The following is a 15,151-nucleotide window of genomic DNA, read 5'->3' as shown; positions in this document are numbered from 1 at the left end:
GTCTTTTGCTATGTAATGTCAAATTCACCTTATCCTCGTCAAATCAACAACTGGAAATCAAGCTTTTAGAATCTATTAGTTTGACTGAAGCGCACCAAGTTCGTGCATCAAACAAAAGTTTTTGTCTCAGAAACGTTACGAAAATATCTTATAATTAGAACTAAATATATATAAACGAAAAATTGCTGCACGCTAGCATCATTAGTGAACCTAAACGGAAAAGGCTGCAATGTCGAGGAAGCCGTAGATTACAGAAACATCACATTGTTATCAAAAAAATTACTTGAAAGAAATTTGTGAAGAATCTGGCCAACTTCCTGGAGCATATTAATACGAAACATTTTTTTCCAAAAAAAGGCTCTTAACTCAACTACCTGGAACATTTTAATACGAAACATTTTTTTCCAAAAAAGGCCCTTTGAGGTTTTAGCAAATTTTTTGAATAGCATCTGACAAGCATGTGAAAAACGCAATAGAACCTATCATTATTCACTTTGGCAAAGTTAAAAACATGTAGCTCGATGAAATGCAACTGTCTTTTACGATATTTATGTTTTCTTCAATAGATCCAGCTCAACCAGGTATCATTTGTACACTTCTATGAAAAACTTTTAAAAACATAGCTGGCAGATTGCCAGAAAATAGCCGCAATAGCTTCGTAGATCTGCAGTCTAAAAAAACAGTAAAAAAGATGGACCAAAAAAATTCGTCTTTTCATTGAAGGCTGATATGTTATATTTTGATTAAAAATCTGTATCTGTTTTTGCTGCCTCTATTAGCTGCTCTCTAATAACCTTCATTTAGAGGGACACACACCCATTTGAAATTATCTCTTTGAATTAAATAAAAGTCAATTTCAAAGTGAGGAAGTCACTTTTGAGAGTGAGGTAAGTCAAGTGTGATCAAAAATTTAATCACGCCAATGAACAAAAAAACTCGCTCCACTAAGAGAGAAACATGACGTCATGCACGCACTTCAGTTAAAATTGCACGAACGAATGAAGAAAAAGCAGATTTGAAGGGCTTGTGACGTCATATGGTCGTAATAAAAATCGCGACGAAGAAATAAGAAAGCATAGCAGGACAAGTCATGACGTACAATTCAAAGAATTTTCATTGACTAAACAGAAAAACTAGACCTAGAATGGACTATGATTGAATTGAAAAAAAAAACATTTTAAAAAAAATCAGAACAAAAAATTAAGAAAAGAACAGAAAATCAAAGCCAAATGCCCCATGTGAACAAAAAACCACTAGCGAGAAATGGAAATTTATTTCAAACAAAAAACTAGGCCTAAAATGAGCTGTGAATGGATTGGAAAAACCATTTAGAAAAAAATCCGATCTACAAATTCGAAAAAACTGCAAAAAATCAGAGTGAAATCGCTGCATGTGAACAAAAAACCACTACCGAGAAACCGAATTTTTGTTCAAACACCGTTTTCTTCTCACTCTACTTTAAAATTAGAGCAAAAAAAATTTACGCCGCAAAACCACTCGCTTTTTGGCTCCATTTCCTGTTTCGGCGTGACCAAAATCACTACTCAAAATTTGACTTCAAAAATCGTGAAAATGTGTGAACAGATCTTGAAAAAAAAGATAGCGCCCCAATACAATTCAAATTTTTTGAATTGTAAAAAAAAGACAGCGCCCCAGTACAATTCAAATTCTTTGAATTGTAAAAAACCAAGAGAAGGCCAATAATAGCCCCAGCTATCGCCGTGCGGCTATTAAAAACAATAAATATCATAGGTTTCGTTGATATTTTCATTGAGAAAAAACTTCAACGCAAATTTTGGCACGGTAGAGCGTATAGAAAAATATATTTTGAGTTGTTGATAAGTAAAATTAAAAGCTATTTTTCTGTTAAAAAGCATTCTCATTCTCAGTCTTTATAAGTTTTTTTTGCATATTTCTAAAGTCAGGAACACTAATCATCAGCCTAACTTATCCGGAAACGCTTTGATAATTTTGGTCAAAAACCTTTAAAATGAATAACAATACCTCCCAATATATTTGGAATGTCTTCAATGTCTCCAGCTCACAACCTTTTTCAACATCAGTAAAAGAGAAGCTTTAGTTCCATATTTCATGATCATATTTATTAGTCCGCGAAGTAAATTTATTAATAGTGACTATTGGTAACCATCTTTTTTAATTTCCGCATAGCTGGCGGACTAACAGAAAATAAGTTATTTATTAAAGACTTGCCTTATCAACAATGAAACATACCTCGCATATTGCCGGAAAATAGCCGCCTTTGATTCCCATCACCAAGATTGGGATTGAATGAGGAGAAAAAACTAATGGAAAAAAAACAATTTTTGTAGACAATCAATTTTAAAGAGCGAACTATTTTGATATTTTGGGGTTGATCATACTCCTGTTTTGTAGTGAGACGACACAGGGGCTAGTATCAATAACAATAAGCATTAGAGATGGTAACTAAGAACAAAGATCAAGTAACGGGCATCTAAAATTGGGTTTTATGGGTTTATCCCGTTTCTATTTCTGATTTCGTTTTTTGATACTGAATCTGTTCATTTTGAATTGCTTTGCTGAGCAACTGTTGTCTATAAACACTTTTAGCAAAATGAGAGAAATGTAAAACTAACTTAGAGAAGTCAAATCAAATGTTTAGGGATCTCAGTGTCTCCAAAAATTCCAAACTGAAACAATACAAGTAGACTGCGAAGAGGCAACAGTCACTGTGAGACAGAGCGAGAGGAACATTCTAGAAGGAATCGCGACCACTTGACCGGGAACAGCGAGGGTGGTGGGGTGATCCGAGCGCGGGAACTCACTGTAAGGAAGTCTTGACGTCCTTTCTTCTACCTCAGAAGCCAGGAGACGCAGGTATGCAATGTAAGATTTAACGCAAAATTTTGAACAAGCTGTGAACTAAGGTAAAGCAAAAAAAATTGTATTCGAGGAAGTAAAAAAAACAAAGCAGGACAAGTTCTGGCGTACAATTCAAATAATTATCATTGAATAAACAAAACATACCCGGCAGATTGCCGGAAAATAGCCGCCGTTGATTCCAATAAGCATGATTAGGATTGAAAGAAGAAGATATTGAAAAAAAAAGATTTTTTGTACGAAAACATTTTTTAAGTCCGATTTATTTTGATGGCATTTCGTAGTTGAACATACTTCTGTTTCTCAGAGAGAGGCTACAGGGTTACTATCAATACCAATAAGCATTAGAGATGGTAACTAAGACTTATAGGAACGATGTTCAAATAGCGGGCATCTAAAATTGGGCTTTATGGATTTATCCCGTTTCTACTTCTGACTTCAATTTTTTATACTGACTCTGTTCAATTTGAATTGCTTTGCTGAGCAACTGATGTTCAAAATCACTTTTAGCAGAATGAGAGAAGAGAGAAACTAGCCTAGAGAAGTCAAAAAGATTTCACGCAAAATGTTGAAAAAGCGGCAAAATGAGGTAAAGCGAAACATTTTTTTATTCGACGAAGTAAAAAAACATAGCCGGACAAGTCCTGAAATACAATTCAAAGAATTGAATGAAAAACGCAGACGTACTCCACCTAACCAGCAGATCAATAGAACAATGCCAGCCAAAACACAAAAATCATCAAAGAATTGAGAAACTAAAAGAATCAAAACTAAACAAAAACAAACTCATTGCTAAAACTCTCGAAGCTTTTAAACCTAAGGCAAAATTAGGCAAAAAAAGATCGATTAACTCGAAAATGACCAAAAAATTTAAAAAAAAATCAATTGCAAATTAAAAGGAATGTTGCTGAAAAATGTGATATAAAAATCTTCAGGATCATTTTTGTGTCTCTAGAGGCTATCCGGTAACCCAATTGCAAGCTTTAAAAAACTCATTGGCTCATAGATCGATAGGCAATAACTTTCAAATTTCAAATTTCAAAAAAAAAAGAAATTCGTTCTATTAAAATGTTGAAAGTCATTCAATTGCCCCTAGCAACTATTCAATAACATACTGTTAAACCCTGAATGCGGTTACCTGGCTACTGAGGCAAGAAAAAATAAATAATACAAATATTTTTTTTAAAAAAAATAGCAAATTCTATAAAAAAATTTCTAAAAGTCGAAAGGTTAAATTGTTGAAAATAAATCCATTGAAACTAAAAACCATGCAGTAACTTTTTATCCGAACGTGCAATAGTTTTTCTTGCACTTGAGAATGGACGAATATCAAAAACTGACAAAAACATCAGGAAACAAAAAAAATGCAGATCTTAAAAAAATGCTATAACTCGAGACATTAAAAAGCATTCCATTGTTACTAGAAACTATGCAGTGCCTTATCGACAAACCTCAAAAGAGATTAACTGTTCCCTGAAACTGGAAAAACTTAAAAAAAAATGGTGAACATTTTCAAAAACCTAAAAAAAATGCAAAATATTCAGAAGTTTAAACCTATTCCATGGCAACTAAAAATTTTTCAGTAACTTATTATCCAACCCCTAATGAGGTTTCCTTGCTCCTGGGACTCAAACAACTTGAATGATGACAATAAATATGTCAAAAAACATGAAAAATTTGCAACTTTTGTCAAAAAATGCCAAAATTCATGATGTCAAAAAGTTGAAAACCGTTCCATTACCACAAGAAACTGTGCAGTAATCTATCATCAAACCCATTATCAAAACCTAGAGTATGTTTCGTGACAACTAGGGCTAAAAAAACTCAAAAAATGACAAAAATTTTCGAAAAACCTGAAAAAAATTGAAAAAATTAGTATCATTTTGTGTGTTTATGTTTGTAGTACCGCAACATATAGCTCATAAAATGGTTATAACAAGCAATTTTGTCTCGAGAAAGGCCTTCATCAGCTTTTAAAAACTTCAACCTAAGACTAATCAAACAAAAATCTCAAAAAAAATCACAAAAAACATCTAAAATTGCACCATTTTGAGCCGAAAAACTTCTAAAAATGACCTTTTAACCTTAAATTAAGGCCATCCCAGCAGCTGCACCACTATACGCACTTGAAGGACTACTAAAGCCCATTTTGTGCCTCTAATGAAACTTAATGCCTGCTGGGCTTTACCGGTTTATCCCGTTTTGAAAGATCAAAGTCATTGAAAAATGTGTGAACACATCTTAAAAAAAAAAACAGCGCACCAATACAATTCAAATTCTTTGAATTGTAAAAATAGGAGCGCTAAAATAGCCGGCTGAGAAGATGAGGGCGGCTATTAAAAACTAGACCTAGAACGGACTATGAGTGAATTGGGAACATAATTTCTAAATTAACAAGACAAAAAGAAGAAGACAAAAAGAACAAAAAAAAAACAGAAAATCATTGTAAAAATGCCACATGTGAAAAAATCACCAGCGAGAAATGGAAATCTGGTTCAAACAAAAAATTAGGCTTAGAATGAACTATGAATGGATTGGGAAAACCATTTAGAAAAATCCAATCCAAAAACCAAATAAAAAGTAAAAATCGAAGTGAAATTGCCGTATGTGAACAAAAAACCACTAGCGAGAAAGCGATTTTTTGTTCAAGCACCGTTTTCTCACTACTTTATAATTAGAGCGAAAAATTTCACGCCGAAAAACCACTCGCTTTTTCGCTCCACTTCCTGTTTCGGCGTGACCAAAATCACAACTCCAATTTGACTTCAAAAATCGTGAAAATGTGTGAACAGATCTCAAAAAAAAAAGACAGCGCCCCAATACAATTAAAATTCTTTGAATTGTAAAAAATAGGAGCCTTATAATAGCCGGCTGACAAGCTGAGACGGCTATTAATCATCAAAAAAATTAACACAATCTAATAGCATCGGGCGAATTGCTCTCAAGCGACTGGCAAGCTGCTAACTTCAGTTGTAGCAAGCTTGCGCTTCGGGATGCTAACATTAGAGGGTGGTGAGCGGTGGGGGATCAATTAACGGGTGAGGGTTAGGATGACAGGACGAGAGGAGAACCACATCACAAGGTGTACGGGGTCTTGCGGGATGTAGGTGGAGGATGATTGAGGGGGTCGAACTTATAAGATTCAGAAACGCCCTTCAGACAATGAAATTGTCTCCTCAAAACAGTTTTGGTAAATCGCATACTGATAGACTGGTAAGAAGAAGCCTCTATGAGAGCTGTTCAGCCACTTAATGCCCTCCGTGCTTTATCTGTTTATCCCTTTTTAGAGCACGAAAAGTTATGATGTTTGGACATAAAATCGACGCAGAAAATTGCATAAAGACCACAAGACTAATATAATTGCTACAAACTGAATGAGAGCTGTTAAAAAATGGAGTCTTTTACGTTTGTGTCCCCAGCTTAGCTGGTGCACCCCCCCCCCCCCGTCGCACATGCCATATTTTTACAAATGATTTTTTACAAAATGTAATGACATTTGCTCTGTAACCGGGGGGTTCATAACGTACTGGGGGACACAAATGGAAAAGAATCTAAAAATGTAATCCTTAAACTTTCGAGTTGCAGAACCAAATTTGCCGGTACTCTTTTATGGGTCTGATTACTGGGTCTAATTACGGAAGTTCCGAAATATTTTCAACTGACGAGAGCATGGTGCCCTATTCCTCGGTTGTGCCTTGAAATAGTTGCAAATATCAGAAAATTTAAAGATTGAAATTTTTACATTTCAGTTCTTAACCAATGTTCCATAGATTTAACACCTTAAAGTTTTATTTGTCTTTAGTTTCTAAATGTGGCGAATGTTAACGACAGATTTCTGTATCAAAAAGGGGATTTATTCTGCCCCTCCCCCTCAGCTTAGTAGACATATAACTTTTACACCCACGTGTTATTTTTATTCATAATGTGCTATATAACAACACAATATTTGTAAATGGGTAGCATAAAAACACTGGGGGCGGGGGGACAGAATAGAACGAAGGAGCAGATCTGCGCAGCGGAAAACTTTTCGGTAATCATAAAATATAGCCGGCAGATTGCCGGAATAGCTGCGAAATAGACTTGCGTGCCGTAAAATACAGATGGAAAAAGATACAGAAGTGAGTTGATAATGGTTATCGTCGCCGCCTATAAAACTTACAAGTTTATTTCAAAGGAGGTTGTTTTTTGGTGCAAAAAACGTTTCCCTGTCGCGTCTCGAACCGGCGATCTCCGGATTACCAGGCAGCCGCCTTATCCACTCGGCTGTCGGACCATACAATCTGTTTTCTTACAATCAAATTTGTTTTAGGAAGATTCTGTTTCTGAATAACCGTAATTTAGGTCACGCAGAAAGCGTGAAATCAAGCGCGAAAAAGCCATTTAAGCAGTGACGAGACAGAATGTTCTAGAACAAATGTAAAACGAAAATGAAGCGTCAGACGACGAAACAAAAAACATAGCCGGAAGAATTCCGGAAACGACTCGAAGCGTAAAAACTTGACAAAAACCCTAATTGCAGCTGAAACCATTACCTTTTTTTAATAAACCATAAACTCATTAAACACCCCCCCCCCCCCGGTCTGATCTAAAAATTGGTGAAATTTAAACCACTGTCACCAAGAGAAACAAAATGCCCCAAAAATATTTATTATTGAAAACGTTTGGTAAGGATAAGTGCAAAATAAAAAGGATAGTCAAAACACTGATAGTCTCAAAAAGCTGACAGTACTATCAACTTCCCTCAAATATTTCATGATTCTAATCTCAAAAAGATCGCTAAAGCAAACGGCAGATAATAATAACTTAGAAACCAAATTAAATTTTTCAAAAAATAAAGCTCAAAGTTAAGAATCAGAAAACTACTACAGTTAGATTTCTCATCAGTGCAATTAAGACAAAAACAACATATACTTTTTTCTTCTTGTATATATGCTAGACAACATGATTTCAAACTAATTCAAAAATTAAAATAATCATAGAAAAGCAACCGAGTAATATTTAAAGGCGAAAAAATGTTTAAGAACAATACCAAGGTCGGAAAAAATACAATAAAAGTAATAAGTAGCAATTCTGGAAAAGGCTTTCTATAAACTCTTAGTACTGCCTTTTGTTGAATGAAATCAATTGCAACCCAAAGAAATGACGAAAATCTAAGAAAAAGCCGAAATCATTCAATTTGTTAATAACTGAAAAAATCAATAAAACCAGTATAAATGTAGGTGCCAGGACAGAGATAGAATGACACAAGCAAGAATGCGAACAATATGGACACAATGTAAGGAACACCGTAACAAAGACTAATTCTTGATTTTTGAAAGTTCAAATCAAAGTTTAAAAGTTGAAAAAAACAAAATTAACACCATTTCATTTTTCAGCATTCGAGACATAGAAAACACAACGATACATCCGAGACAAAAATCTATCCTCCTGAACAGATCAAAAAGCAGAAATCAAACATACGAAACATTGAAACATTTTGCAATAAAATGTCAAAAAAATTTTAGGACCCCATTTATAAAAAAATTTAACTAATTTTCAAAAAATTAACGCTAAAAAAATTATTGACGTTTTTATTGAAACAAAATTAAAGCCCCTCATGTTGCACAAAAAGAATATTTCTAGTAATTAAAACCAAAATACAGACAAAAAACTGAGAAAAATAGGAAAAAAAACTACCAAAATCGGATTAGCATAAGTACAATTTCATAAAACAAAAATACATCGAGGTAAAACGAGCATCGAGTATATGAAATGTCAACGGGAAGTTGTCATATTGACTGATTTTTGACAAAAAAAACGGCTAAAAGATCCAAAAATGAAGAAAATAATAGGAAAAAAGCCAAAAATTAATTAAAAAATCAAGAAATTTATGCCAATTTTGAACTTGAAACGCGTTTTCAGGCTCTGCAAAACACTGTGCTATTAATTTCCAAGGTTTACATTTCAATATAGCATCGAATAAAAATCATTTCTACAAAAAAACCAAATTACAAGCAAAAAAAATGGGCCACTTAGACGAAAAAACGGCTAAAAACGGTTATCTATATGTGCCATTCAGTCAAAAATTACTTTTCAAAGTCAAAAAGTCATTCACTAAACGCAGCGCATGATCAAAAAAACTTCTCTCGCTTAGAAAAAATTAGTTCATACGGCAATTTTTCTCACTTTCGCTTTTAGGTCAAAACAGCGTCTGAACGAATAGTACTTCCGGTAAAAAAAAAAAACCTTAAGAAAACCAATACTCCTCTTCGAGTCGTAAAAAACCAAGAGCACCGCAATATAGCTACGCTCAGCTTACAGCTTTGCAGCTATAAACAGGAAGATTGATTCGCAAACTGTATTGAACAAAAATATTATCACAAAACTATTAAATGAGATAAGTCACGAGCTTCAAAACTTTAAGCAGCATGCAACATCTATGTCAGATGTCAGTTCCTTTTCGCCGGGGAAGGACCTTGATAGAAGGCGGCTTGTTGCGAGAACGCCGAGGGCGGCGGTGGTTGATTTTGTTGCTTATTGTCGCCCGTCATCATCAAGGGATTTCCTCCCTGATCAGAAACTTCAGATTTGTTTCCACTTCCAGCAGCATTCCAGTCATGTTGAACAGCGGGCTGAACAGTTCTTGGATCTGTGGGCCAAACTTGTGCATTGACTGTAGCTGTTGGTGCACCACTTTGCGGTGGCGGCATGTTACCAAACATCATAGGAGGTGGGAACTGGCCATTCGCTGGCATTGGGAAAGGTACCTGTGTACAATTTATTATTTCATCATATATTCATATAGTCATATATTCAAACATCATAAAGTCGTAAATTCATCTAACATATCCTTATTATAGTCGTATATTCAAGTCTATAGAAGCTGCAGTCAAAGATACAGAAAAACTGTACAAAATCAACTACGAAAAATAGAACTGATTTTTTATGTAACCCAATTTATACGGGACAAGTCGAATCAAACTTCTATATTTTAGTTGATTCCCAATAAACGAAATTCACTCCAATTTACTTTGTACATGTCGTTCTTTCTCAGGATGGAGAAAGAGTAAAAACATTTAATTAGAAATTATTAATCCCATACCTGTCCAGGTGGTGGCATCATATTCGGGGGAATCATAGCACCAGCAGTGAACATCTGTTGTGGGTTCATGACACCTGGGGTGGGGGCTTGCATACTGGTAGCTGGAATAGCAGATGTCGATGGCAAAGCGAGAGAAGGGATTTTCCCTGATTGCATTTCGCGTAAATAGCCTAGCACCGTTTTGTAGATGTCCTGGGTCTCTTTTGTTTTCTCCTGCAAAAATTCAACGTTGATTAAACTATGCTTGCTCTCTTAATCACTTAATACAAGTTTCAAACTATAGTTTTGAGCGGTACTGATTCTTCATGATAGAGCCCCTGATACGAGCCAACAGATAGGTGCCACTAATACTGCCAAAACATATCTCATATGGTCTTTTTGACCACACTATTCTTACAACAACAACCACAGCACTCAACTGTTGAATTTACTCAACAAAAAATCAAAAAACAAAAACATACCTGTCAAATTGCGAAAAATAGCCGCCATTGATTCCCATGACCCCGATCGGTGTTGAAAGAACAGAAAATGGAAAAAATTGATTCATCAACACAAAAAAACTCAAAACGCAAACTCCTGTTTCATAATGAGAGGGTAAAGGGCTTAGCATTAATACCAGAAAGAATTAGAGATGGTATCTAAAACTTTAAAAATATAGTGGGCATCTAAAATTCGTCTATCTTATCCCGTTTATAATTTTAATTTCGTGTTCGGTATTGACTCTGTTCCTTTTCGATTGCTCTACTGAGCAACTGCTGTTGAAAAGCACTTTGAGCAGAATGAGAGGAGTGAAACTAGCCTTCAGCAATCCAAAATATTTCACGCAAAATGTTGAACACTAAAAAGCTGTGAACTAAGGCAAAGCGAAGTTTTATTCGACGAGTAGATAAATAAGCAGGACAAGTCCTGACCTAGAATTTGTCAACTAGAGTGGACTATGAACGAATTGGAAAACCAATTAGAAAACAAATCCGATCATGAAACAAAAAAAAACAGTTAAATCAATGTCGCAAGTGAACACGAAACAACTAGCGAGAAAACGGGATTTTATTCAAACACCGTTTTCTCACTATACTATAAAATAAGAGCTAAAAATTTCACGCCGCAAAAACTCTCAACCCACGTCCTGTTTTAGACCAAAATCTTCACCGCGTGAGCAAAATTTTCATTCATAAAACCTGATCTGTTAAAGTTCTGAATTACAATCCAAAAAACTGACTGAATTAATGACGAACATCAACATTTTTTTTCAGCAACGTCAAATTTTTTAGTCAACAAAGCATATGATCTTAAAGTCGCAAAAGTAAACAAAAAATCTAAACATTATTAAAAATAACATCACTTAGTATAGCTATTGATACTACGCATCCATAGAATGCATATAACACACAACAAATTTGCTAAACTCAAAGGAACAAAAATAAAGCGCAAAAACCGAATTTGGCAAAGATCAGAACTTTTTGAATTTTAGTTACCTAAGAAAAAAAAAACTGAAACACAAAATCAATAACAATAGCATAACTGTCAAAATTGGAATCAAAATATCTTTTTTTAAAATTCCATTCGATGAAAAAGGACAAAAAGAACACGAAATAAATATGAGATTCAAAAATTAACTGAAACATTTAATAATCAACTGGTATCTAAGTGTCAACAAAATATTAGCTCACAAATAAAACCGATAAAAAAACTGCATCACACTAGAAGGTAATAAGAACGGCTATTATTAAGACTAAACGACAAAACCACAAGAAAAGGAGCAACTGGGCAGAACTATAAAAATCAGACATACATTATTTTTGAAAATCCAAAGTTTATGAAGTTCCAAAGTCATTGAAAACCACTGGAATCAATTCAAAAAACTAAAATTCATTTATGGATCAGCGGTAGCCGTTAAGATATTTAATTAATGGACTTGATTAAAAAGACCACATAATGCACAACAAATACAGGCAAAACTCAACACCTTACATTATTTTTAAACAGATAGTGTCAAAGTTATAAAATTTCTTGAAACATTAATTAGGTTATTTTATTCGTCATTAGCAAAAGATGAGACCTGCCCCCAATGAAACTAATTGAAAAGACAAAAAATAAAGCGAGATTTTATAGATGTTAAAATTCACAGAAAATTTAGCTATGAGCAGAGGAGATTAATTTGATTCACTATTGCCTCATTAGCAACCGGTGAGACTTGTCACTAACGAGACCGAGCGATAACAACAGAAAACATAGCAGGTAAATTGCCGGAAAATAACTGCCGTTGACGCGCTTGGTGGACATCGGGATTAGAAGAGAGGAAAAAAAGATAAATTGACCAATTTTTTTCTGTTTTTTTTTCAGTGTCAAAAAGTGTTCTAATTTAGCGTGCAGTTTCAGTTGGATTCTATTTAATTGGATATTTTTAAGTGTTAAAGGCCAACGAAATATTTAGCTAAGAGCAGAGGAGATTAACCTGATTCAAGACTGCCTTATTAGCAACCGATGAGACTTGTCACTAACGAGACCAAGCGATAACAACATAAAACATAGCAGGTACATTGCCGGAAAATAACCGCCGTTGACGCGCTTGGTGGACATCGGGATTAGAACAGAAGAAAAGATAAATTGACCGGTCTATTTTTCTGTTTTCTTTTTCAGTGTCAAAAAGTGCTCGCATTTGGCGTGCAGATTCAGTTGCATTCTAAAAGTATACTTAATACGGCTTCTAAACTGAAAGCTTATAAGCTTAATACCAATGTCAGCTGGCAAACACTCTAATGAACTTTTATCACCTAAATCTCAATGACGCCAATGACGCAATGACCGGGCTTTATTGGTTTATCAACTCTTTTGATTTTGATCTCTTGACTTTGACATATTCACCACATTGCGTAATTGAAAAAATTTAAAATCTATTCACTTGAAACAGTGAGTGACGTCAGTCAGAAGTCAAACTTGAAAATCAGGACTTCTGTAGAACGAAAAACGTGATCAAAAGGTAAAGCAAATTAATAAAAATGAGAGCGCCTAAATAATAGCCGTTGAGAGGCTGACGGCGGCTATTAATAAAAAAAACTAAACAATTAAAATAAACACTAATATTTAACGAAAATAGCCGGCAGATTGCCGAAATAGCTGCGAAAGAATAGACCTGCGTGCCATATATTAGACATAGAAACAGATACAGATCTAAATTGAAAAAAATCGACGCCGCTCAAAAAACTAGGCTAAAAAACATTCAGCGGTAAATCAATAAAGGTTGTTAAAATTCATTCCATAGAAGCGTCTTATTAGGGGGACCTTTACTGCACATATGAGTTCCTGTGACCTTAAACAAATTCAAATTAAACCTAAGTTTTAAAGTGCAAAAGTCATTTTATTGAGTGAGGTAAGTCACGTATGATCAAAATCTAATCACGCAAATAACTTAAAAACTTTCGCTAAAGCGAGTTAGAAATGACGTCACGCGCGCAAATTCCGTTAGTGAGAGGAAGAAGTCATTCAGAAAATTTGACTTTTTCAGCTTTGCTGTGTGAACAAATGTAAAACGAAAAAATAGCGTCAGACGACGAAACAAAAAAACCAAGAGCACCGCAATATAGCTACGCTCAGCTTACAGCTTCGCAGCTATAATAACAATTGGTTTCAAATTCTTAAAAAGCATCAGCTGCCCGTTGATGGTTTCAAGCAATTGGAAATAGGCGCCATGACAGTATATATGTAAACTTGTAATTGTACAGAGGAAAACACTGAAACAGAAGTCAGATTGCCGCATGTGAACAAAAATCAAGCAATGGGCGGTTACGGTTGCGAAGGCTAGATGAGAGGGTGGTTCAAATCGATAGGTGGTCAATGGGGGTGTTGAGGGGGGGGGGGGGGTAATGGGGGCTGGAGGTGGAGGCTGATGGCTGTAAGGGGTGGGGTGACTGAGGGTGTCAAACTTTTAAGATTAAGAATCACCATTCACACAATGAAATTCTCTCTTCAAAACAGTTTTGGTGAATCGCATTTTTTAAGTATAGTAAGGCTTAGGGCTCTAATACAACTTAATGCTCTGCGAGCGCTTTCTGTGTATCCCGTTTTTGAGGACGAAAAGTAAAATGGGTCAGACCAACAAACGGTCATGCGAAAAATTGCAAAAAAAACCACAGACTAATATAACTGCTACAAACTTCGTTTGAGAGTAATTAGAAATAGGCCTGCTATAGTAGCCGGCTAGAAGATGAGGGCGGCTATTAAACACCTTTGCAAAAATATTTCAAACTGCTCAACTGATTCAGCACAATCAAATCTGCTTTCTACGAACCCTATTTAAATTGAACGAAATTGTTCAAATAAACAAAATTGAAGCAACCAACTCCAGACAAAAAATATAGCATTGTTCAGCATTACCACTGCAGATCCCATTAAATAGAAGTTCCGCCTTCTGAAAGCTTCACAGACCATTATCAAAAGACAAATGCTCAACTTATTTCTCACACAACCTTTTGAAAAAAAAGTTAAACGGAGGAGCGACGGACAGATCTTTGTTATATATCAGGGATGAACCCTTCTCACCTCCGGTTTCATGTATCGGAGTCTGTACTGCACGTGTGCCTCTGCCAGAGCACGGGATATCTCGATAGCCACTTCAGCATCACTCTCATCTTTGATCCTGCACTGGGCCAGGATGCTCTTACACTCCTTCAGGTTAGAGGCCTTCTGAAAAAAAATCACTTTTGATCATAGTTCTATAATGAACGTGATTGCGCCAAAATTAGCATTAACGAACACCTAGTTTAGGTTTAGCGTCGCGATGCTACATATGGCGGGGAAGAGGGGAAGTCTGACGTACTTTGGAAGTGGTAGTGGTGGTATTGGATGAGCTTGCTTGCTGTGATTGGGTGTCTTTCTCTTTCTGTTTGTTATTCTCTTTGGTATTGGTTGTGGTATTAGATGTGGTACTGCTGTTTTCTTGTTCCTCTTTTTGCTTCTTCTCATCATACCACTTCTCCCATTCCTTGTGCATCTCACGCACACTATAACACAACACAATTGCACTTTTGCCCTTGGCTAGCATTACATTTACAGTTAGTAATAGCTCGTAATTAACGCATTGCACTAAGTACGCTCCCCGATCTTTAGCCAGTGAAAATCTAATAGAGCCAAACAGCCATCGCCGATTTTTATAATTACAGCGAGAGGGGGTCGAAATGATATTGCCAACACCGCCAATTGTAATCTCAGTAT

The 15,151-nt window shown here is 35.4% G+C and overlaps 1 protein-coding gene across 2 annotated transcripts in view; it reads right to left on the bottom strand.

The window, feature by feature from the left end:
* Window positions 1-15,151, bottom strand: part of LOC142336036 (uncharacterized) — a 421,548-nt gene that overhangs the window by 343,250 nt on the left and 63,147 nt on the right. Inside the window, exons 11-14 of one of the 2 annotated variants that reach the window (XM_075384527.1) lie at window positions 14,757-14,940; window positions 14,480-14,623; window positions 9,941-10,153; window positions 9,183-9,605 (exon numbers count right to left, since the gene is read on the bottom strand). The exons of the other annotated variant lie outside the window; for it this stretch is intronic. Of the exons in view, the coding sequence (XP_075240642.1) occupies window positions 9,288-9,605; window positions 9,941-10,153; window positions 14,480-14,623; window positions 14,757-14,940 (859 nt within the window). The 3' untranslated portion in view covers window positions 9,183-9,287. Of the gene's footprint in view, window positions 1-9,182; window positions 9,606-9,940; window positions 10,154-14,479; window positions 14,624-14,756; window positions 14,941-15,151 lie in introns of those variants that run through there. 2 annotated transcript variants of the gene reach the window in all.

Source organism: Convolutriloba macropyga, chromosome 3 (genome assembly GCF_964194025.1).
Source record: "Convolutriloba macropyga chromosome 3, txConMacr16.3, whole genome shotgun sequence".
In the NCBI taxonomy this organism is placed as follows: Eukaryota; Metazoa; Xenacoelomorpha; order Acoela; family Convolutidae; genus Convolutriloba; species Convolutriloba macropyga.
This window is presented reverse-complemented; position numbering and strand designations above follow the sequence as displayed.